The 26,356-nt window shown below is 39.9% G+C and overlaps 1 protein-coding gene across 2 annotated transcripts; it reads right to left on the reverse strand.

Annotated features, from left to right (window-relative positions):
- Nucleotides 1–1,354: 1,354 nt before the first annotated feature.
- Nucleotides 1,355–21,941, reverse strand: adgrg1 (adhesion G protein-coupled receptor G1). Of its 2 annotated transcripts, none has more exons than XM_046398413.1 (16): nucleotides 21,774–21,941; nucleotides 21,503–21,603; nucleotides 13,230–13,305; nucleotides 11,572–11,840; nucleotides 10,661–10,847; nucleotides 10,382–10,427; nucleotides 9,987–10,083; nucleotides 8,055–8,177; nucleotides 7,847–7,963; nucleotides 7,108–7,150; nucleotides 6,877–6,983; nucleotides 6,487–6,602; nucleotides 5,701–5,963; nucleotides 5,510–5,609; nucleotides 5,058–5,332; nucleotides 1,355–2,964 (listed from the first exon to the last, which is right to left on the reverse strand). In XM_046398413.1, the coding sequence occupies exons 3-16, from the start codon at nucleotides 13,294–13,296 to the stop codon at nucleotides 2,837–2,839; spliced, it is 1,938 nt and encodes a 645-aa protein (XP_046254369.1). In that variant the 5' UTR covers nucleotides 13,297–13,305; nucleotides 21,503–21,603; nucleotides 21,774–21,941; the 3' UTR covers nucleotides 1,355–2,836. The 2 variants fall into 2 exon arrangements, with proteins under 2 accessions (XP_046254369.1, XP_046254449.1); XM_046398493.1 differs by having other exon boundaries at nucleotides 21,497–21,603.
- Nucleotides 21,942–26,356: the final 4,415 nt, after the last annotated feature.

Consider the following 26,356-nt stretch of genomic DNA (forward strand, 5'->3'; position numbering starts at 1 on the left):
TTATTATTATTATTATTATTATTATTATTATTATTATTATTATTATTATTATTATAAAACAAGAGTCAGGAAAGTCATTATTATCTGAAACATATGATTTGTTTATGTAAAAGATTTCCATTACAACCTAATTAAGAAACAGATAAAATCGATTAAGTCATACAAATAAACAAAAATACTGCGTAAGTTCACTATAAGAACACTGAAAATTAACAATGAGTTATCTTCTTTTTTTTTAAATGTAGTTCTAGGCTAATTTGCCATTTTCCTCATCACTTTCTCTATATTGCCCCATGAGACTGCCACTGAGCCTGGTGCTGCCACTGTGTGAGGAACAGACATGTAATTAGAGCAGAGCTGTTAGGAGCAGGGAAGGACCCTTGAACAGTATGTGCAAATATCATGTTAGTGAGGTGCAAAGGACGAACTGGTTTTGCAGAACATACAGGCCGGGATGAGTTCTTTAATTATCTTACAAGACCCACAGTTATTTAGTTAATGCATGTGTTGGAAGGGTAGATCCACTTTCCCACCTTAAGTCAATATGTACTGCTGTAACAAAATGGTGGAAGATAATGACAGAGGGTATTTTAAATGGTAAAAAAAAAAAAAATCGAATGGAATAATGCAATAAATATATATGTCAATACAAAATGGCCGGTTTATTACTCTATACTCTATTTTCACTTTCATTACAAGCAATCACACACAGCATCATGTAAGGAATGACATAATAAAGACTTATCTTTTATGTCATCTTTGAATTGAAGAAAGCGAAGTTGCAGGATATAAGGTCATGTGACATACTTACCAACAATCAATAAACTAAATACCAAATAAACCACATTTGAAAGCCATTATGGCCGCATCTGCAGATACAGAAACACCTGAGAAATGAGTATCTGTTAGCACTAAACAAAGACTGAGTAAACAGTAAAGCAGAATGCCACGTAATCCTTTTATTAATTAATGTGCAATAGCCTTTGTGATCTGCCTTGCGTTCAACAGCACACCTTGGGTCTGGTCTGGGGCCATCTTTATCACACTTTGACATGTCAGGACTGCAGATAAAAATCATGCAAGGGACTACAAAAGATAGTTGTTTAAGGCTTTTCTGGTGATTCATCTCCTTTAAAGACAGCTCCGACTATTGTGATCTTGGGGGGGGGGGGGGGGGGGGGGGCTGTAGGAGGCACAGAGTTTTAATGGCAAACAAGCAGCATGTTTGTGAAGAGAGCAACAAATCTGAAATCTCCAGAGAGGAAATACGCAGGCAAAGATAAGAAGGAGGGACGACTGAGCAGGAAAACAACAAGCCTCGAATGTGCTTACTTTGCACTGCTTCACACTCACATTTAGACACACAGCCAATAGTTTATTAACGCACTTATACATCCACAAAAAGTCAAATATACAAAATAATTTGAGCAACATAAAATTTCACTTTAGAAAATAAAAAAGTGCAAATATCACAGCAAATAAGACCTCACTTGTGGACTCTGAAAGAAATGTTCAAATCAAGTTTAGTTCAGTTTAAAGAACTAATATATTTGGTTCATTTTGAAGATGAAGACCAGATAATTATTATATTTCATATTAATATATTTGACTGAAGGTTTGAATACAGTCATCCAAAAAAAATATGGAGTAATTCTGGAATTGATTATAAAACATTCAACTATTATTTTACAACACATACATACTTTATATGAAATATCTTCTATTACACACATTAGAACAATACAAAAAACAACGCACTGAGGTTCTGTCAATAATTTCCAAAAAAGAAAAACATCTAAAGTGCTACATTAAAAGATTTAAAATCAGCTATAAAACAAATGTTTACACAGTACAAAATTACAAATAAAAAGCTTATCGCAGGTTCAAGAAATGTTCAATAATAATTTTTTTACACAGAGAAGAGAGAGTGGAAATCACAGCTCAGTAACCTGCAATCATTCAAGTTCCCCATGTTTTCCTGCCTGGAAATAAAGCTTAAAGTTTACCCCCAGCTCATCATTTCAAATTACAATATATTCTTTCCCTTCTATAACTAGACCCAGTCTAGGTTGTCTGCAAATATAGGCTCCAGGCCTGTATTACGAGTTCCTGAGTGATGGTATAATTTCTTCTCAAATATCCCAGAGAAGAAAAACCAAATTGTGCTGACTGCAAAGTGGATGGGGCTGATTAAAGCACTTCCACCGTAATGTTAATTAGATTTTGTCAATGTACTCATATACTTGGGAGTGCCATCTGTAGCTCTAATTAAAGAAAAGTAGTTAACTGAGAAATGCATCTGACTCTGGGAACTCTTCCCCCGATGAAATGATTAATAAGCACTAATTTTCAGTCACATGAGTGCATGATCAGGCTCATGTAACCCAATAAGCTTGTGCTAATAAACTGTCTCATGGTAGACATGTTGACCCAACATTTCATTACCTCGACATTAATACTGAATTACTGTCTCAACAACACAGAGGTGTAACTCACTGAAGGTCAGCTTTTAAAAATCCAATACAGTGAATTGCACTCAGTGTGTTTGGGTTTACCAAGCCAGCAGGTCTGTGGTGTGTTGTATCAAAGGATACCCTGCGAATGACAGATTGGCAGAGAGCTTGCATTACTTTACGACCTAGCTCTTCAGTTGTGGGCTGTCACTTGGATTTACCAGCAATTACCAGGATTTCATGGCAGGATTTCAACAGGAAACAATGAATCTACAGTGTCAGAGTCAGTGGGGGAGCATTCTTCTCTATTTTGTCATTCCCTTTGATAAGAAGACCGTATTTTGTACATAAAAAGTTGACTGCTACAGCTTTGATTTTCTCGTCTAACTCTTCTCGTGGGCCTGCAGCATGTGTTGTCTGGTAGATCCGGTGCTGGTGCTACCCAAAGCGGAGCTATCACCTTGCTTTCGTATCCAGTCCAGCATGAAGAACCGCAGCATGAGCAGGAAGCCTGAGGGAACAGAGCAGAACCATGCTTCAATCATTCTTTTGTTCTCTCTATCCATATCCCTTTTCCTGACTCTTCAGAGCCCCTTAGCTACTTCATTTCTAAAAAGTGATTTATTCAGACCATTGTGGAAAGGCCAGAAATACCTTTAAATGTGATTAATTCCCATTCACTCGATTTCTGGAACTATTAGCTAACTAGCTACTTTCATTGGCAACACCGTATCTATCTATCGGCTAAATCTGTCAGCACCATAACCTCCCATAAAACCATTACACTTTACACTTTGGTGTTTGTAAAAAAATAAACAGCAACAAGTTAACGAGTGAGCTTTCTTTATATATTTGATGTAATGTTTATGTGTTTAAATGAAACAACTGTAAATATAGGGTCAAGTACGACATAGATAAACTATCACATTATTCAGTTTTATAGAACATTATCCTACTGAACTACAATTGTGCAGCAAAAATAGGGTTAATAAGTTTTTGGACCTGAATCAAAAACATGTGAGAGGAAACAGCTTTTACACTGATAGGCACCAGTAAGAGACGGCCTTGATTAACCATGGCCATTGTCTCATTCCCACACTGATACAATACACCACTGGCTCCAAATACACAGTCACCAGTCTCTAATGCAACAATGATATATACCGTAATAGCCTTGTCCAAAGACTGACTATACTGGCTATCCACCTTCTGTGTAGGTGGATATAATGCAGTAAAACTACACAAACATGTAGCTTGTTGTGACGCCTGTGATCAAAGAACAAGGCCTGAACAAAAATAGCCTTGAAATGTATGCATTTCACCTTCTAAGCATAAATTCACCCTGAGAGTTAGTGAATTGACTGCATAATGATGCCTCACACATCTGGTTTTACGTAACATATTTGAGTTAGCAGTATACATTATCCTAAACAATCAAACCGTCAATGTTGTCTTTGCTTGTAATGAGCTATAACTATTCTAGAACTACCTCTGAAATTGAAAGGACACACGCCAACTCAAAACTCACTGGTTTTAACAGACGACACCACATCACCCCTGTTCTAGGCTCCCTCCTCGGCTTTGGAACGACCTTCCCAAGGAGATAAGGCCTACAAGGTCAGCGACTTCTTTTAAATCACTTCTCAAAACACACTTTTACAGACTGGCTTTTATGGGATGTTGTCTTTTTACGGGCTCCTTTAACTTACTGGTTTTAAATTATATATATATATATATATATATATATTCAGATTTTTTAAAAAATATTCATCTTAATCCTTCACCATTTGTCTATTTATATTTTGTTTATTGCATTCCATTCAGTGTATAATTTGTTGATTTTATTTGTAATGATAGTGAAACACTTTGGAAACCTATTTTTTGAAAGGTGCTATATAAAGTTATCATTATTATTATTATTATTATTATTATTATTAAAGTCCGCTTCATATTTCACCAACATTGGCCATCACGTTCTCCACCCCTGTATGGTGACTAAATTGAGAAATTATGTTCAGCCATTGTTGATATCATCAAGTTAAAGAATTGCAGAACTGTCAGTAGTATTTAGTAATATCTTCTGATATGTAATACTGTACATACATCTGAGTAGTTTATGCAGTCTCACATTGTCCTCGCACTGCTAGAGGACTACATGAATGGAAGAATTAACAATATGTGCTTTCTAATTTCCGCCTCAGCACCTTAGTGTCCGTGTGAAAGAAACTCCTTTCCTTCAGCCTCCTCTCGGTTGTTGCCATGATTCACCATAAAGAACCACTGACAGGCTAATGAAATGCTTTGCACTGACCATTTATGGTTGAATTCATTTTTTTCATGTGATTTCATTTCCTAATTTGTACATACACAAACATTTAGTGTTGAGTTTCCACAAAGTTTTGTAAATGAGGCCCGTCCTATGTGGTCTGTTTTTAATGAGATAAAAATTCAAAATAGTCCACACAAGTCGATAGAATCCAGGACCCAAGTACCTTCTGCTTGCAAAGCTGACTATAACAACAAAATATAAACACCTAAGTGCAATGTGGGCTGACTGAAGTCTACAACTGTGTTTAAAGGGCTCAGTAAACTGCAAGCACAGACCTTGAAAAGAGTTGAGGAAGCAGGAGAGGAAGAGAATGAATTCAGAGAGCAGTCCATAGTCCAGGAAGGTCAGACCCCAAGTTGTCCCAAAGAGGCAGCTGAGGCCCCAGATGCTGAGAAAAGCCACCCGATTCTGCTTCCATTCATCCCTGGTGCGGATCTCCCTATAGACCAGGAAGAGCATCAAAATGCCCGAGAACACCAGGAGGACCAGGATTATCATATTGGTGAAGTAGTGGGCCAGCAACGCCTTGTGGGTGTCTTTCATCCAGCACCTGAGAACACCAAATACACTTAGAGAAGGAAAAGCCAATAATCTCTAAAAAAACAAGAGGCCATGTTTTGTGAAACTGACAGTACACCACTGCTCTGCTGAGCTAGTCTTAAAGCATCGTGTGTGTGACTGTTGTTTACTTCAAGTGTTTCTCAACAACAAAAACAACGTTGCTTACATCAGATAAGGATTGGTTGTGTCATCACATGGCTGCAGCTCTCTAACTCCATAAATGTCACCAACAGCAACCAGGAGGAAAACAGGAACAGCAGGGAGAACTGGAACACAATTTTAAAGGTCACATGGATATACCATCTTTAAATTTATCATGAGGTAACCATTTTTAAAGAAGCTACTTCACAAACTCACCAAAACCGAGCAGGCTCCATACATAGGGCCTTGGGGAGGGTCTGAAAATCATGTGGACCAACCAGAAGGTGTGGAAGACTTCTATGCCCATCCAGGTTAAAGAGCTGAGTGTGGCGTAGTGTAGGCACGGTGCCACCCAAGCGCACACACGCTCCCCTCCCACGTTGGCCAGGACCCCCGTAAAGAAGAAGAGCAGATTGAGGAAGGCAAAGGAGATAGCTAAACCCAGGTGGACAGGGATGGACTGCTCATTCGATCGCCTTCTAGAGAGAGAGAGTGGAATGGAAATCGGTTGGTTACATTTTAACACTTCACACTACGTTACAAAAAAGACATGATCAATTACTAATTAATGAGTGCGGAATGGTCGAATAATTAATGACTGGTTAATAAGCACTTCCTGAATACCTGATTCAAGGACTGTATGGAAGATAATAATGAGATTCTGGAGAACAGACTACCCTTGATTATGAAAAGTAGTGGTAAGGTAACCTTGACCTAATGATAAGGCACAAAGGGTAATTAATAATTAATAAGCCGTCATTAATTTGTGCCACTCAGTGACTGGTTCACAACCATTTCAGAACAACTCTTGACAGAAGTAGTCATAACTTTGACTCACAGATTCTCCTGGACAAGTAAATAATGTTAAGTTACTTGAGATTAGACTGGGAGATAGTATGTTAATAAATCAGGAGGTAATAGTTTCATTAAATGGTTACTTAGGTATTAAAAATTATTGATCTTTTTGGATAACCTGCAAAAACCCTTGAAAAGTAGTATTACCTCTTCTTGCAGAGAAAAATGATGAGAGCTACACAGCTGATCACAGACACAGCACAGCCCACAGATGTAATGGCGGTCAAAGCCAGGAGGTGGCACACTGGACGAGGCTCCAGTTGCTGTCACAGTACACAGAACAATGAGCAGAGTGTTCAGACGCATTGTTTTAACTCTTTGAGTGAAATAAATACAATCTAATAATAATATATTAAAATATTGATAACAGAATCTAATAATAAAATAAAAATAAATAAATTAGCAATAATTTAATTAATAAGATTGAGGACAAATGTTTCCCCACATCATAATTCTTTCTCTGTTTTGTTTTTTTGGGGGGTTTTTTGTGTGTGTGTGTGTGTATAAAAACTGCAGTGCATCTGCTGCATGTCTCACCACTAGTACAGAGAAATAAGTCAGATGGTTGCAGAGGCACTCAGTATGTTCTTCTCCTTGCTGTCTGGTCTCACATCCATCTGTCAACCAACTGACCTGTAACGGATCTGCACAAAACAAACACAGAATTAAAGATATTTAATTATCATCTATGGGAGTTAGAGCAAATAATCAGAAAAATACAAATATATGTTGAGTGAATATTGTTTATAAGTTCTAAAAGGTTCCAACCTTTCCTGGTGTCCCATGAAACACATTTCCTGGAGTGTGTTTTCTGAAATAAAGAGGAGGGAGAGATGTGTGCACTAATAATTTCCCATTAAGATTCTGCACAAGTTTATTGCTATGTTTCAGGCACTACTGTAAATGGTTGCATTCATCACTTAACATCTCACATGCAAAATCTGCCATGTGTCACCAAGTTCTCAAGTTATGATACTCAAGTTATGACACTAAACGAGACGTTTGTGGCCATGTGTGCATTACAGAGAGGAAACAACAGACTGTCCTATAGCACCATGTGTTTTCACAAAATGTGAGATTAAAAAAAACTTCAGGTGGTTTCAGTGTGTAGAGGTGAGAGCTTGCAGCAAATGTCACAGAACTGAAAAGGAGCTGGTTTTCTTTTTTTTCTTAGTTTTGTTTTTTTTTTCAACTTCACTTGCAGCAAACCCACAAGTTTGTGTGATGACTGACATGTACATCACACACTACAGTAAAAACAGAACATTTGCTCTAGTTGTGTTTCAGTTATAGCGCAACAATCTGGTTTCTACAACATTTCAGGTATTTCTGTGGCCACCATTACTCAGTGAGCAACATGTGGACTACCAAAGATGCACTCTTAAACAGTAAAACAATAATCCAATTAACTCTATGTGGCTAAAACTCGATTGACTGAATTTAACGATCAAAGAACAAAATAAAATGGACCTTGATCACACTGATACAAAAAGGGACACAAACTTACAGGTATGACATCATGGTGAAAGGCAATCTTGATTGGCTCAGACAAATTAGCGATGACCTTGTTCTCCACAGTGATTCCAACGACATCACTTAGAATCCTGACCTTTGTGAGACCCTCCTGGAAGTCAAACAAAAGAGCAAAAGGATTTAGGTCTAGAAATGGTGTATAAAAAAGCAGGGCAATGGGGAGTTGTAAAGCAGAGCCTTACCTGGAACAAGGAATTGTTTTTGAAGAAAGTGCAGACTACTTTGCTGGTGTTTTTTGCAGCGTCTTTTACAGCAGGGGGGATCTGGACAATGACACTGGACTCCGCAGATACATGCTCACTGGGCTGAAAAACAGAATACAAAGACAAACTAGAATTCTAACCCTGTGGTTCCATGCCTCCACACACCAGTTAGGGTTTCAGTTTGCCAGTTTCCATCCATGTCTGTTCAGGTTCATATCTGAAGACTTTGAAGGAATTTAATAAAAAAAAAAAAAAAATCTAAGTTTTGCCCAAATAGGGGCCCAGCGGTCCACCAGGAACTGCCTCCATCAGCTCTCCCCTGACTGAACATTCCCCATCTATCCCATATCTCATGTTGTTAACTGCTTTCCTGCCTGTACAACATCCATTGCACGTCTGCCCGTCCTGGGTGAGGGATCCCTCCTCTGTTGCTCACCCTGAGGTTTCTTCCATTTACTCCTTGTTAAAGAGTTTTTCCTTAGTCGATGTGAGGGTCGAAGGGCAGAGGATGTTGCTGATGTTATGTTAAGCCCTTTGAGACAAACTGCTTGTAAAAATGGGCTATACAAATAAAGTTGTCTTGTCTTGTCCATTGACACGTCTGATTCCAAAGAAAAATTTCTAGTGAGAAACACGCTTTTTTGACTGAGAGATTATTTTTACAAAAGAGTACATAGGATTGATGCAGAGCCTCATCACATGGTGCGCAGACAATCACCTGAAGCTCAACATAAGCAAAACCAATGAGTCAGATTCCTCGCATGTGTTCTCATGTATGGCCAATAAAGCTGATTCTGATTCTGAACAAAAAGAACCTAGAGATGCTAAAACGTGGTTGCATCACACACATGTTCAACCCTGCAGCACAGAGGTCTTTCTCAGGTATGGTGTGGAATAATGGCCAGAAACAATTATGATGTTGCAGCCAAACTGACCTTTGGCCTTTTAGATATAAAATGTGATCACCCTGACTCCTAGTGGATGTTAAACTTTGGATTAAAGTGACATGACTTGTACCACCCTACAGCTTTGCTTGGTGAGTGCGCATCACAACACTGTGCTGTTCACAGCTGTAATTAGTGCATGCGGATGTGGATTGTTGGGTGCTTTACACAAATAGCCCTATTTTTAGACAGTTTGGAGGAAAAATGTCAGCTTTCAAAATCCATCCTCTACTTGTCAGTAACATGCTGCCATCAGCGTCTCACATGTGGCTAACCTCTCACCTACTTTTAAATGTGAAATCACCACCGCCTTTGAATTCAATGTAAATGTTCAGGCAGTCACTCATTCACCAGGTTAAAACCTGCTATAAAGTAAGGCCCTGGTTAAAAATGGATGCAGGCACAGGAGTGAAGTACTCACTTAAGCTGTATAGTATTACAGAGTGGAGACAAGTCAGGGCAATGCAGTCCGTCCACTGCTATGTGGAAAACAGTTTTAATGAAAACTGAATATGTGATTTCATTTATGAACCTCTGCATTTAAAGTGGCAGACTTTCTACACATTGCCGCCACTTAAGAAATCTTAACTTCTTATTGCATATTTATAGCACCTCCTGCAAAAACTAGTTATATGAATAATATTAAGTCATCAAGTCACTATAAGAAAGAAATATGAATGACTGCCTAAAACTGCTGTGTTTCATTTGTGCTGTGCGAGCTTCCCTTTCATTCCATGATTCCAAAGGGCATAAGAGCTTTGTAAGTGCTGTACTTCTGTTTGTGTCACAGCAGAAACGTGTTTCATTTTGTTGAATATGCACCTAAAGTGCAAGTAAGAAGGAACTTGTGTGGTTACAGTCTTGCTGATGTGGTTGGTGTAGGTTGACATGTGATCTGAGACATTACTGTGCCAAGTGTGTTCATAAGTCAACTTTTAACTCTTTTATTCGTGTGTGTGTGTCTTACAGGTGCTGTCGCCTCGTAGCCCCTGAAATCCTGCTTCATCTCCACCTCATAGCTGTGAGCACAGTGATGCTCAGCAATCTCTGCAGCACCTCTTTGCCTGGACACACACACACACACACATACAGCGACGTGATGTTAAGTTAAAAACTGTAGCTTCAGCCTTTCAAACAAAACCAAAGTTATTTTTCTAACGCCCACATCAACATAGTTCAAAGCCTAGCTTCCTGCTTGGAGTCAAAGCTGATGCAGTTGATTACATACACACTGACATTAGCAATTAAGAAGCCGGTATGGCTGTATGTTGACACAAACACCCACTCATGCTACTTCTACTTCTCCTTCACTAGAACAACAAATATGATGGTGCATTTAAGAAAAAAGAAAGAGGAAATTACATGTTGACTTGGGTGGATCCCTGGCTCGCTTGATCACATAATAATCCTGAAAAAAACAGGTAAACATGATACATGCAAACTCTAAAAAAAGTCCATTTGTTTCATCGATGAAATTTGGTTTGAATTAAATACTTGAAAGATTTTGTTTCAAATATGTTAATACACCTGACTGCACATGAGTACATTTTAACAATCAATATGGAAAAACTGACCTAATTTTTAATTCAGGTTAAATCAGTAAAAATTTCCTTCTTGCTATATTTATTTTTTCTCCCTTACTGCAGCTGATGGGCGTTCCTCTGAACTTGTAGGCTGTCATTATTTTGTCGTTGATGATATCACGTTTGACCATTCCGTTCTTGATGCCGTAGGGTGCTTCAGGCGTGTTGGGGCCATTAGACAGATCGGTGCAGCAGGAGTCCTGCAGGCTGGCAGGCCAGCATAGAGTCAAGTTCTTTTCTCTGACCTGTGCAACAAAATAAGACAAACAAAACAAAAAACATGCCCTTAAGCACATCAACAGGAAATGCAATAAAGCTGCTGTTACACATGCAGTACATCTTGTTCATTTCATCCATCCATCCATTTTCTATACCGCATATCTATCAGGGTCGTAGGGGGCTGGAGCCTATCCCAGCTGACTAAGGGCAAGAGGCAGGGTACACCCTGAACTGGTTGCCACTCCATCACAGGGCTGACACACAATGACAGATAACCACACACACATCTAAGCGCAATGTAGAGTAGCCATTTAACCTAATGTGCATGTTTTTGGTATTGTGGGAGGGACAGGGAGAACATGCAAACTCCACATAGAAGGGCCCAGACCGGGATTCGAACCTGGAACACTCTTGCTGTGAGGCAAAAGTGCTAACCACTGCACCACACACATTTTAGTATAGCACTTATTGCACTTTCAGAGCTGAAACTGTGAGAAAAAAATAGAATGTTAGTTTTGTTTTCACTTCTTTTACTTCTTCTACTTTTTGTTTAATTGACCGACTGTCATCTCACACGTTTGAACACGTTTTGAAAGGACACATCGTTGAAGGTTGTACTTCTACGATGTGTGAAAAATCACATGCAAAGTTATATTTTATTGATATGTGAGAGACAACTAACCACTGCAAGGAAATTCCTCAATAAATCCTCCACACCCCGTCCCGCCTCTTCATTTTTTGCTCATTTACCTGCAGCTTCAGCTGGTCCAGTAATGGCTCCCAGTACAGACAGAAGTTAGTCTCCTCTGCTGAATCAAGTCCAAACAGCTTGGTGAGGTGAATAACATCAAGCCGCCTGCACTGGCTCGTGATCTGCCCGTTGATGGACAGAGTGCTCTTATTGGCTGAAATGGAGATCTCACTGCAGCCTGTGGAGATGTTGACATTGAGGTGCAGGGAGCCGTGGCCATGGTGCCAAATCCCACAAAAGTCCAAGTCCCGGTCATTTTCACTTAAACCTGAGGGAGACAGTATTCAGGCATTGATTAAAGACAGCTTTCTCTCAAGTGTTACAAAATAATTTAAAATACATATTCAGTATAAATAAGAGGCACAAACCCACAAACAAATAAATGAGCTCACGCTACACTAAAGTTCACCACAAGAAGTGGTTCTATCCAGTTCTGACTACGTGTCATTTTTCTGAAACTGTGCTTGTTTGAAGAGTGTTTCGGACTTGTGAAATGATGTTCTCACCTTGCTGAAATCTGTGAAAACATTTGCTATTGTAGAAACGGGATATTATAGCAATATAATTTCTACACAAATTACATTCTTCAAAGAACTGTACAAGCGTGGCTTAAATCGTAGTCAAACACAGAAACAGAGTTTTCTTCAGAGAAACTTCTGTCCTGAACTTCTGAAGTTAAAATACAGTAACTCAAATATACTGCCAAGAGGAGATGAGTAAAAGTCACATTGATATATTGAAGATCCAGTGGTTATAAAGATTCCGATGCGTAACAGTTCATAACTTTATTTGGCATCACAATAAGCATTTACAGTTACAAACCACAACTAAAATAAAAGTAACAAGGGTATTTCCTTATTTTATCTCTGATTTTTTTTTTATTAAATCAATTTAATTTACACTATGTATTTTTTTTTATTTTAACTTTCTTCTGCTCACATACCAGCTGGTTGAATAACAGACTGAACTGATTTGTAGAGGGTTATGTGGGTGTGCCTGCACCAGTTCACTACTGAGCTCCTCGCCACTGCTCCAAAATGTGTCCGTGTGTGACACTGACGGTCCGCATGCACACACACACGTTAAAATTCTGCAAGACACATGTATGTGCATGTCTGTGGGTGTGTGTACCACTGGTGGTATGGTCTCACAGTGTTTTTGCACAGGTTTGTAAAAGACAACGACCTGAAAGTCTTATTAATCCTTACTGGAGGTAAATCTATCCTGCCTTACTTACACTTATTGTTATACCATTTCTGACACAAGTGAAACTGCGTTGGTGTCAAGTGAAATTTTCCTTGTGTCAGCAAAATCTTTTCCTTGGCTGAAGATGCACCGCAAGTTGCAAATGTTGACGATGACACATTTAGATATAGTAGCACTTGAAAGTTACTGTGTATTCTTCGCAAAAATGTAAATCCACACAACAAAAGCTTCCAAAACCCAACCAACACATCTACCACACGGAGGATCCGTGTTTGAAGTTTCTAAAATATGTTTTCTTTGAATATCTCTTGAATATGCCAACACATGACAAGATATAGCACATATAGAAGCAGGCTTATGGAGCTACAGTGTGTAATAATGCACTTATGGGAATATGAGGTGTTTTTTTTGTTTGTGTTTTTTGTTTTTTTTCCCAGGATGGTTATCTTACCTGTGGAGAGGAGGACGAACAACAGGGTGAAGACAACCGTCAGATTATATGTCAGCCGGCACTCCATTGGTAACACCTGTCATAGGGAAACAAAGGGAGAGAAATGCAGTTGTAAAAACAAATCTTGAGCTTATTTCTGTATATGCAGGGAGAACAGTCACTCAGCAAATTAGACATACCACCCTGCAACCGGCATCCTTTAAAGTGAAGGATTAAATGAAAATTCATTGTGTGCATTTGCTACCAATTTATATCTGAAAAGGGCTTTCAATTTTAATGAACCACAAGCATGTTTCACATTCTTTCTAAGCGCATGCACACATCCTATATAAAACAAAAAGTCCCTGTCTAGAGTTTAATGATACTGCTTTGTTATCTGTACTCTCTTATCAATGAATACAAATGAGTTCAGGCTCAAAATACACATAGGGTTCATTCTGTGCTGTTATCAATGGAAACAGTCTTTCCCCCGAAACGGCGTATTGACTCAGACATACGTATGCGTGCACACACACACACACACACACACACACACACACACACACACAGTGTAGGTTTTCATGCCTAATGGGGACATTACATAGACTTACATTTATTTAGTGCAGACTCAAACCAAAACCATAACTTGCCTAACCCTAACCCTAACCTTAACCTAAACCTTAACTGAACACTCAAACTAAACCTAACCTTAAACCAAGTCTTCACCCTAAAAGTTATTCATTTCTCCATGGGGACTTGCATTTTGTCCCCATAAGGTAGGTGAGTCCCCACATATAGCTGTGTGACACACACTAAGTATTTCCATCACCCTTTACCGAGCTGCCGAGGACAAAATAACACACAGCAGAAACAATATTGACTGTTTCTATATTAACACACTGCAGAAAACACAGTTTTCATATTAGCCAAAAATATTGCATCATGTTAGACTTACTGAGAATTGTGGGTGTGTGTGTTGCAAGACGAAATGTGTCAATTAACCACAAATGAGCATCCAGACTTCTGCTCAATTCCTTCCGAACACACAAACCCATCCCAGACAGCACATGGTCTTTCAAGGTTTGCTTGTTTCCTTCATGATAAACTACTTGCCACCTTTGACACAGCACTGTCACATTGGCCCATGGTCACACCTCACAATTTAAAATACAACAAATAAATTGTAGGGAAAACTTGTGTAGAGATGCAGATGCACTTGTGAAAGGGAAACAGAGTAGTTGCGGTTGTCCTGAATATCACAAGACAGACAGGAAATACTTTTACCACAGATAAAACAGGGAGGCAGCAACAGAAACAAAAAGTCAGACACAAAGAAACAGAAAAATATCAAGCTGCAAAGCCCGGAGGGGTTGGCTGACTGAAACACATCTGCTGGAAAACACTGACGCACACAGACCAACAAACAAATGCACACAGAAAGGCATGAAGGCAATACAGAGCAACAAGCGGCACTGATATTTTTTGTCCTATGTGACACTTGGACACTTTAACATATGGAGGTAGCTTGCATATAATTCCAAAGTTTAATATTTCAACAGCATCGATCACTGGTACTGACTTTTTACTGTAATTAAATTAATTTAGGGAGCAATGTGGTTCAAGACATAAACACAAAGTCAGCAGCGCTGACATGAGCGTCTTGAGGAGACGTCTTGCTTGCTAACCTTTAGAGCTGCAGTGATTAATCGATTGATTGATTAGTCAAACAGAAGAAAATGAATAGTCAACTGTTTTCACTGTGTAAAAAGTAAATGTGAAGTGTAATAATGAATTATAATGAATAATGATTAATTTGATTTGATTCATTGGGCTTATTAAAGCCGAGCTTTCATAATAAGCTCAGTAATCAGTAAGTCAGATATCTAGTCCTCCACCCATCAGCTGACAGCACTGAGTCAGCTAATGCTGTCAGCTAATAATCTAACTTCCTGATTATCAACCGTTAACACACATTTATGGTCTGTAATTTTACCTATTTCCAATGTACACCACAGACCTGGAAACATAACTATTAATTAACCACTTGATTTGTGACACGCTAGTTTTCGACTGAGCCTCTTTCATCTGCTCTCCAAAAGAAGCACTGTGCGACACCAAAGGGAGAAGCAAGCAGGCGACTCCAGGAATGATATGAGCTGGTTTTTTCGTCACTGCAGGAAGTGTGATCTCTGTTTTAGGTTTTATTTATTTATTTATTTATTTTGTGCATGCCGGCAACATACAGTACTTGCATTCTAAAGTTTCACACGTTAGATTTTCTGTTTCATTTTGACTATGTTCTGGCTCACACTGACCATCTCCAGCTGAAATACTGTGCAACTATAGTTTTCCATGACCACATATTCATGACATATGTTGGACTAGTACCAGAACAATAGAGTGTGAAGTTGCAGATGGACAAACTAAACTCAAAAATATGACTATGTATTCTGGGGACAGTAAGTCTTAACTGAAAAACTAAAATGACGATGATATGTTAATTTTATATACTGTAACAAATGTGACACAGAAAATGCACAAACACAATGTGAAACTGCAACCTCTATATATTCCACAAAACAAGACCTCTTTGCGGTTTTGACACTTCCCTTTTTTCATAATTCACAAGTGACTTTAAGTGTATGTGACAATACAGAGTTCTAAGGCGTGACTTCACAGTGGTTTTATGAGATAGAATTATGATGTTACACACATCCTTTTGCTGTTAGAGATAGAGAAGTGTAGTGGGTTAACAAACTAAAACATATTTAACTTGTCACTTTTAAAGCTGTACATCACCAGAGTAAGTGAGGCCACACAGCAATCATATGTCCTCTGTTTCTGAAGAGGTGACAGTTTAGATGTACAAGCTGAGGTATGAGCAGATACAGAAGCCTTTCAATGTATAAAGCATGTAAAGCTACAGGACTTTTACAATTATAAACACAACTAGTTCAATTTGATGCCTCAGATGCTCAGAGAGATCAGTGAAAATCTACAGTCAAGCAGCCCTGTGATGGTAATGTACAAAAGTGGTCTTAGTCTACCATTCAATGGCAAGTGTGAAACTTGCTGTAGTGGTCCCATTGGCTACTTAGTAGACAGAAGCTGGGTAAATGAGGTAAAAGTGGTCAACAGGGATTTAGTCTACACTCACAGTACACATGGTGTTATTCTGTAGTATCAATAAACTGTATATACTGTATATCTGGTATTAGACATTTCCTGGAAAATCAACTGAGTAACCTGAGCGTTTTCAAACTTGGAAATGGCACTTTGCCAAAATAAAATAAATAAACAAATAAAAAAACTTGGTATTGACCACATGGTCTTTCTGGATGCAGTTTGCTTACTTCATTTACATATGACTCATTTTGTTGTCACATTAGCTAAGAACGAAACTTCTATGACAACTGAGTAAAATATAATATCATAATCTATTTAATCACAATCATGATGCATATCTAAATTGCAGTCTTTAGATTCAAAATAAACTATGAATCGGGCGGCACGGTGGTGCAGTGGTTAGCACTGTCGCCTCATAGCAAGAGGGTTCCAGGTTCGAATCCCGGTCTGGGCCCTTCTATGTGGAGTTTGCATGTTCTCCCTGTGCCTGCGTGGGTTTTCTCCGGGTACTCCGGCTTCCTCCCACAATACCAAAAACATGCACATTAGGTCACATTAGGTTAACTGGCTACTCTACATTGCTCCTAGGTGTGAGTGTGAGAGTGTGTGGTTGTCTGTCTTTGTGTGTTGGCCCTGCGATTGACTGGCGACCAGTCCAGGGTGAACCCCGCCTCTAGCCTGTAGTCAGCTGGGATAGGCTCCAGCTCCCCTGCGACCCTGGCGGATAAGCGGTATAGAAAATGGATGGATGGATAAACTATGAATCTCTCTGATTGCACCAAGATGCAAGTGCAGCATAAGAATGCATTGAAATTGAAGTAATTGAAGTAAGAGGCCCAGAAAAGTAGATTGTGGGCATCAACAACATCGATCAACGATCTAAAGTTGCCAGATTGCGCACCTTGACTTGATCTGTGTTTACATTTCAATAGCTGTTGAAGCTAATGGTGGATTGGTGTCTGTGGAAAGTTAAACAGAGCTTTCCAGAACTGTCCATCGTGTAAAAAGCTTTGACACAACTGAACTCCTGAACTCTTCAACTACTGAATTGCCACAAATTTCTAACACTGTGTACATCACGACACAACACATAAGTATACTGTAATGAAAGACACTAGGAATAATACAACATCATACTGTTACATAATGTTATAAAGCTGCATAGTGATTTCATGTTCACAAGTTGAATTTTGTCTCAGTCTGAAATACCTCCAATATAAAATCTAATAACAAAAGTAATACATGTAAAATGGGACATCTTCACAAAGCAATGAGAAATTATGTCAAACTGCCCAGGTTTGATGACAACCACACATCACAAGACCCAATTTGGCTACATTTACACCAAAAAGAGTATGCAGTCTTGTTTCCTGGTGAGATGATGACACACAACTCAATTAACATGATTCTACAACAGTCATTCAGCAACACAATGAAATTAAATTCACACACAGCATTAATGTGTGACTCACATCAGCCTCTTAACCAGATCCTACTCATTATGGTTCCCTGACTACAGACAGTTCATTGATGAAGAAGACATCTAGTTGCAATGAAGGAAACAGACTGTCACCCACCCACAGACAGCTAGCTACATGTGCAAACACACTTTGGAAGGCCAAGTTCTTTAGAAATGTGTGACAGCAGGCCAAAAATGTCCTCCGAATGCCTGATGTGAATATGAACGTCTATAATGTTACACTTTCAAACTTCCCAGGGTACAGGGACTGTATGTATGAATGTATTTGAAGTATTATTAGTATAGTATTTATTTCTTTAAAGGGGCTTCATAACAGAACAATAATCCACTTTCTCAGCTCAAAACACTCTCTCACAAGCTTCAACTTGCTGAATTGGCATGACGTGTAAACTAACTCTCTCTCGACCCCCACACCCTCTCTATTGTCCCACGAGGCGCCCAGGCATCAATTCAGCAAAGAATTTCCCCTTTTCTTTCACTTCCCAGTTTGAATGTGTGTGTGTGTGTATGTGTGAGACAGCGAGGGGGTGCCTGGCAATGCTCTGTGTGCATTTGAGTGGGTGAGATGCAGACTGCAACGCTGCTTGCATACCGTAAACATTTCTCATTTTAAACGCGAAGCCCACAGTCATCCTGAAACTTGTTGCTTCACTGCAGTCATCACTCATGCAAATACGTGGGACAATATACATTCCTGTGTGAATTCATGTCTGTTTTCAAGGAACCCATGCTTGTATGAACCCCAAAGTCCTTTGCTCTGTGTTTACCGGGAAAGTTTCATTCCCATCTCTGCATCATATAGGGGTCTGACTCACACTGTCACACTCAGGCAAACTCACCAGTATTAATCATCTTCACAGCCTTGTCTGACCTCATCCAGTGTGGGATGGTAGCCAAAACAATATGCGATACAGTCAGCAGATATTGGGTTCAGTCAATCATCTGCTTTAAGTTTCATCTATTTACAGATTTATGGAGGTGTATTTACATTTTTTAAACATGCAAGGAGCAAATGAATCCACCACTATCGGATGTATTGCTGTGAAATGTTGTACAGACATCCATGGTCCTCAGAGGATTAGGCCTATTGACCGTTTCCATTTTTTTGCTTTTTGGTGAAATGTCTCAACAACTATTGGATGGACTGCCATGACATTTACTTTTCATGGTGCCCAGGTGATATGCCATTAGCTTTGGTGATCAACTGACCTGATCACCTGAAACCCTAACCTGAGCAATGGGATTCTTAAGAGCAAAAACCTCAAAACTTCACCGTGTTTAACGCCAGTGTTAGTATGTTAGCACGTCCTAGCACACTAACACACAAAACTAAGACGGTAGACATGGTAAACTTGATACACGCAGAACATCAGCATGTTAGCATCAGCGCTGTGAGCATGTTATCATGCAGATGAAATGTATGAACTGTAGATTCTATCAAAAGGATGATTTGGTTTTCAAGCTTCTGCTGTGTCTCAGATCTTAAAAGCCTGTGACTTGGGGTATACAGTAAAACAGGTACTTTGCAAATACCACTTCCCGCCCTTCTCGAAGTTTTTGAAGTATGAGGATGTCACACTTTTTGTGAATGCTTTTCATGTCTGTCCTCTTGCTGAATGTTCATCTGGTTTAAACTCTGTCATTTCTCGTCGGTTTGATTAGTGCTTTTTGTGTCTCGGTTTTCTCTTAAAAATAGGCTGTTCCTCGCGCAGCACATTTTAGGTTCGGCTAATGACATGGCTTGACACACAAAAAAAAAAGTTTACATCCTTATCTTGCACCCACATTTACAGGCCAGACTGAATTTGTGGGTTGGATTTTGTCCACTCCTCTATAAGCAGCCGAGCGAGGGAGCAAAGAATGTGCAGGGAAGAGTAATTCAAAGAACAAAAGCTGCTCTTTGTTGTCAGGCCTTAGAGCTGAAGTGACAGCGAGCTTGAATAAGGGTCAAGGAATCACTGGTTAGTCTGGAGGCTGTTCAAGCCAATGGTTAAAAGACATACACACACATACACATATACACACACAAACAGCTCTCACTCTCTGCACAACACCCAGCCCAGTGACAAGCAAGATATACAGGCTTAAGACTGCAAATTATAATTTATGATTGTCTGGCACAGTAACACACAGCGCACCAGAAGGTCACTTGAGAAGGAAATCACTTTTTATTCTGAATAACACACTGACCACTTTTTTTGCATTAACTGCTGCTGTGAGCAGACTGCACTGTGTTAAAAAGTTGTGCTGTGCTGCAATGGCAATGCACACTGTGGGACTAGTGACAGTCATATAACGACAAGCGGCTGAGAAAGGTTCTGAAAGTGAAACTCATGGTACCTTACTCAAAGTGAATGACAATTATAAGGACTTAATAAGTTTTTTTCTCTCACCAAACACAACAAACACTAAAGTAAAACCTGACAGCGCTGTGTCATAGAAGGAATGAACATCAAAATCCACAGCAACCTTTCGAGTTGAAGCGGAAGCCTGGATGTAATGTGGCTGACGAACTGGAATGTTCCCAAGGCTATGTTTCTGCTGGGATCTTGCATTCTTTGCGATAGCACCATAGTGATACAGTGTGCACATCGGGGCAAGTGTGTATGTGTTCCTTTATCTGTGTCTTGACGTCCACTGTGAGGAAATTGGAGGAGCAGGTGGAATGCTGCAGATATTTCCTTCGGGGCTATGAATAAATCAATAAAACAACACACACACACATGCGCAGAAACACGCACAGACAAAAGCCAGCATATTATTAAGCCTAAATCCACCCCAATTGTGGCCCCAGGTGTGGGTCAAGGGGTGCAGTTTGCCCTTAGGGGTTTTTATTTTCTCATTATGAAAACTGAAGTCAGCACAAAGGAGGAATTCCCACAACGAGTCACACACTTACTCAAACATTTGCATTTCAAGGGATGCTTTTTTTAGAAAGAAAAGAAAAACTTCTTCATTTTTGTCATTAGGTTCACGTTTGATAGTTCAAACCCTTCTCTGATCGGCATGTGTTCGTATACAAATGTTTAAACTGGGGTGAGAATCTGGTTTCTTATTCACACTATTCACACTTTTTTTTTTTTCTTGAGTGAAATCTTTTGATTATGCACCTAAGAGTCACAGTCAGGAAACCGCATACTACAGCTGTGACAAGAGCTAGGTAGAGACAATGTCCCTGCTCTTACCTTTGATGTCTTTCAATATGAGCCAAACGCAGGGCAAAGGAAAGGACATTTACAAGGCCAGGCGCAACACAGCCAACGCTACTGTAAATGTGACGATGCCTTCACGACCCAGATCAACAAAACACATGCGCACAGAAATAAATCATAACATTTTCATAAGCAAGTGTGTTATAAATGAATACATGCCGGGTGCTGCGATTTCACACGAACCACAGAGGTATACAATTTACATATGCAATTACATTAATAATTATACACAGCTGATCAATTTACGATTGGAAAACGCTGTGTGCGTTCTGACTTCAGTCATCAAGCTGCATCAGGTACATCTCATTATACTACAGGATACGTAATAGGAAAACATTTATACATTTCTTTTTAAAAACTAAAGTCTAACTTAACAGTAGGCTACTACGCAGAAAAGCTCGAAATGATTTTACAGCACATGTAACGCAGTAGCCTGGCCTGTCTCAATAGCAATCAAAAGGTTTCCTTACTCTCACCTTGAGCAGTCTTGCTGTCAGCAGTTGGGGGGTGTCTGGTATTCTCCTGGAGACGACAGCACTTTCTGATGATCACAGCCTGCAGCTATAACTTTCACCCGCTGTTTTACAAAAAAGAAAAAAAAAAGTGGACACGGTAAGAAATAAAAAAAAACAGCCAACATCACACAACGCAGACACAGCCTTTAACTAACGCTCAAATTCGCCCGGTCACATAAAACGCCTCGGGGCGGCCAAAAGCAGAAAAAAAAAACCCTTCATTCTTGTTCACCTGATGTTTTTCAGGTGATTTCTAACGTCTTCTACACAGTTGGGGCACTTGAAAATATTCTAAAAGCGGAAAGTCCAAAGAGCAAGACGCCGGGCTGAAGCGGTTGTGTAGAGCCGTCACGCACATCCTCCGCTCGCGGAGAGTCTGCCAAACGCGACTGAGGCGTGAGCTGCAGCTGCTGCGTCAGATACCGAGAGGGAGGGGGAAGGGTGGGGGGGGGCGCTGTTTCCATGACTCAAACTGAGAAGCATACCAAACATTTTAAATTTCCTCTGTCCGCACACATTTGTCTGTCCGAGGCTGTAGACTAATTTGTACATGTGTTCCAGTAAATGTGCATGTTTCTTGTCGCTGCACCTGAATGCATGCTCTTTCAGGTCAGCTCCCCAGCAAACCAGGGCGTAACTTACTCTTTCACACCCGTATTATCAAGTTTCAGGAAATGTATTTTGAAGCAATTCCCTGCTTTTATACTGTTATCTGCGTCTCAGCCGACTTAAGGATTTGAAGTAGCCTGATTGTGTTTGAATGTGGGGGCACAGAGGAGGGTCCGCATGGGAAAACTGAGATTAGGCCCACGGTCAGTGAGTCCCCTTTGCAAAGTCACTCTCAATCCAAGCAGTAGACAAACCCAAGTATTACGTAGCCAGTGTTTATTTAATGAAGAAACAACCTTTAATATAATATCTATTAAGCCATAGCAACTCATTATATTAAGAGTGATTATATTTTATCACTATCCTCCTAAAAATGTATAATTGAAGATTTCCACTTAGGCCTTACCTTGGGTTGGCCTATTTCAAGATATGTATATATGTATATTCATAAGTTCTTAAATAAGTGCTCCTTAAGTGCATAGGTCCCTTGGAGGACCTGCCCACCTGTACCTGAGCCTACCTGTAGAGGAACATGCTGACTTGGTCATCTCCCCGATCCTGAACTGTGACCTCTGTGCATGGTGTATTTGTTAAACATTTCTTTTTTTTCCTGTGGAAGCAATAGCAGCAAGTTATACCAGTACTGTTAGTGTTAGAACTATACTGCTTCAGTGCCTCAGGCAGCTGGCAGTTTTGGTTGTTACCACAGACCACAGTTTCTTCTCAATCAGGCTTTGAACTTTGGAACTTGCAAGGGAGCATAACGGCACTGATAGCTGCTTTGGCAAAACAAACATTGTCTGGCAAACGTAAAGTCCCCCGACGGAGGTACAAGAGCCATCAAACAATTTTAAGAGAGCAACTGTAATGATAAGCATAAATGACAAAAGACTGAACAGCTACAACACAGAATTGCTTGCATCTAAAAGTGCTGCGCCCTCCACCTCTGCCTCTACTTCCACCTGGCCTGCAGTCTCTCTCTCTCTTGGAATCAGAGCAGAGCCTCACCAACTGCATGCTGTAATCTAGTCTCCGAGAAAGCCTCAGCTCAGCTCATCCTCACCCCTGTGGGACCCCAGTTCAAACCACTCTTTTTTGCTCGTTGCTTGCTTGGTCTCACCTAAGCCTGTTACTCTTCTCCTTGCAGTCATTGCAGGCCTGCCTGCTCCGCTCTGTCTTCAGATACTTATCTCCTGAGCCCTGGACCTCCTGCTTGGCTCAGCTCCCCACACTCACCACTCTAACATCCTCTGCACATCGCTGCAGCCATCCACTGTAATGCACACTTCCCCAGCACAATATCTCAGCCTTTCAACCCTGCAGTAAATATTCATGTTTTATCTAACTCCAGTTTCCTCTTTGTGTCTTTCACTTTGGTTCACCAGTCTGTCCTAAACAAAGAGCATCACTGAGATGACTAAAAGCCTGAACACTGTGCATAACACTTCTTAAACGTAGCTCCTTAGACAGATTAAATGACTGTAAAACCATTGTCTTCTCTCCTATTCAACAGCCGCAGTTAACTTTAAGGCTCTGTTGTTTGCCCACATATACGTAGGTCATAATAATAATAACTTTGTGGCTGTGCTGATATGACTCAACAATGTTTTTTCAGTCTTGGTATCTTGAAGTAAACCAAATACTGAAAATAGAGGGCCTTTTGCACATGCGTTTCTGCATGTGCAAAAGTCTATTTGTTTACTGTAATGCACATTTTACCTAAATTTTAACAATTCTTTAGCTGGATGTGTTTTACCTTCTCTATTGCTGGACAGTTTCATTTTAAGTCTGTGATGTTACCTTGCTAATGCAAATTTTCCTAGCATTAAACTTCGATTCTGCGTTGCGTGAAAGTATCCATAACCCACCTGTGGCTGTGGGTGTGGCAGCTGGTTAATGTTTAAACCTACGATATTGTTCGTGCTCATTGAAGGCACATTTTTCACCAGGAACACAGCCTTAAACTCTTACATTTTAGCATTTTTCTTCTTTCTATACGAAAGAGAGAAAAAGAGGAATAAAACAGTTTGCAGAGTGATGTGGTGAGAAAGTAGGAAATGGCTAGATTCAGCACCTGGCTCCTTGCTCTGAGTGTGTGTGTGTGTGTGTGTGTGTGTGTGTGTGTGTGTGTGTGTGTGTGCTTGTCTTGTCTGGAGCAGGATTTGTCAGTTGAATTGTGTGGGCTTGGATAATAAAGGGCCAACTGTCTACGATGGCAGGTGTGCTTGGAGTCAGACTGACAAACACACACACACACACACACACACACACACACACACACACACACACACACAATGACTACACTCAGAGACAAGACCTACGACACATTTATGACCAAAAAGTTCTGCTGTGAGATTAATGTGTACGGGAATGAAAGACGGCGATCAACAGCAGAAAGAAATAGAACAGCAACCGCACGAGCCACAGAGACACTGAGAGCCTGCAGACAGTCTTAAGCACACAAAAGTCAGTTACCTTATCATCCAACTCCTTCTAAAAAGCACTGCAGACTTTGTGGGTGACTGAGGTTCTCTTTAATAGATGAGCTATTTAGCTTGCCATTAACAGAGAATGATTGTCTGCAATCATGCACAAGTGATGTCTCACATACTTGTATATTGGCAGCTGAGTATGTAGTGTCATCTCCTGTACCTCCAGATGCTGTCAAAATAAAACCTCTGATAATCTGAACATGAAGACAAGTCATGTGACATAGCAGTCAAGGAGCAGGAGTGTCGGCCTGACAGGAAATAAAACACAAGCACTTTGTGACTCAGTGGATCACGCATCCTGCAATTATGGTTTCCCACCAGTAATCATTAAAGGATAATGTCCAAAAACAAATGTTCTTAAATCCGTCACATGTATTATTTCGGGATAAATATCACAAGCTGTTAATGCAGGTTTTGTCTGTCAAGTGTGTGCTTTCTGTGCAACTGTGCAAACATGCCACACAGTGAGGGGAAGCACACACCTTCATAGGGTGGCACACTGGCCAAAGTATGAACAATGACACATTGTATACTGGAAAACAAAGTACTTACTGCACTATTGCAGCATTTTTATTTATTTATGCTTTGCCTCATTCCAAAGCCCTTAACTTTGAACTTAACCTATACTCTCACCATTGCCTAAATGTAATGTTCTCAAAAACTTAAACCCAAACTCCAAATCCTCCAAGTATTTCAGCTGTAGCTTTGCTGAGGCCTATGTTTTTGGGGTGGAGCAAAGTCACAGGAGCCTTCTGTTGTTTAAGACACCTACAAAAGTCTTTTGGGATCTCAGGACTACACCCTCTATAGTTTAAAGGACTTTACAGAACGGCCATAAAGGCAAAAGGCCAGCATTCCCTATGAAAACAACAGTCTTATGGGTGTTCAGATCAGCTCTACACCTATCACATTTGGAGGGGTTTTTTTGTTTGTTTGTTTGTATTTTTTTTTTATAAATTTCACCTTTATGTGTTGCAGTCATTCACATCAATCAAAGGAGGTCTGCCATATATGATCACATATCTTGCATTGAGTTTCCGTGGTCTCATTTCAAACATCAGTGCAAGGGTTGCATGTATACTGACCTGGTTGTATGTAGGAAGTGAATCACGGATGTCTAGTGAGTATATGCTCATGTCTGAGCTGAGATGAGCTTAAAAGAGCTAAAAATAGAGAGGACCTGCTTTCATAAGACTAACAAAAGCACAACTCAAATTGAACTGTAGTGTTTATGCTGTGTATGCTAGATGTGTAAATCAGGAAAGCATTCAACTCAAAGGGCGATGACATGTCAGTGTTGTGGTGGTCGCTTGTTTCTGCTTCACTTTAGTGAGCAAAAAATCAGTTACTGTAGATTTAAGTTTTAATTTTATGTATGCCGAAGTCTATTTAAAACTTCAAATCACTGAGAAAATTCTGCCTGCTTAAATGGGATTTGTGAATTTCAGATATCAAAATTCAATATGATGCAATGCGATGCATTAAACCTGGTATGGTGATAAATACACTAAAAGCTGCTTAGACTTCTCTCTACACGGCTGTCAGTGGCACACAGTCTGAGCAACCATGGAGTCTGTTTTCTGACTTTTCAACACCTCCCTTTCCTCTCTTTTCACCCCGAGCCCTCATCCCTCTCAGTCCAACACCTTTAATCCTTTCTCTCTTTCATTTTTTTTTAAAATATCATGTTTATGATCAGTAGTGCTATGCTGGA

This window comes from Scatophagus argus, chromosome 1 (genome assembly GCF_020382885.2).
Source record: "Scatophagus argus isolate fScaArg1 chromosome 1, fScaArg1.pri, whole genome shotgun sequence".
In the NCBI taxonomy this organism is placed as follows: domain Eukaryota; kingdom Metazoa; phylum Chordata; class Actinopteri; family Scatophagidae; genus Scatophagus; species Scatophagus argus.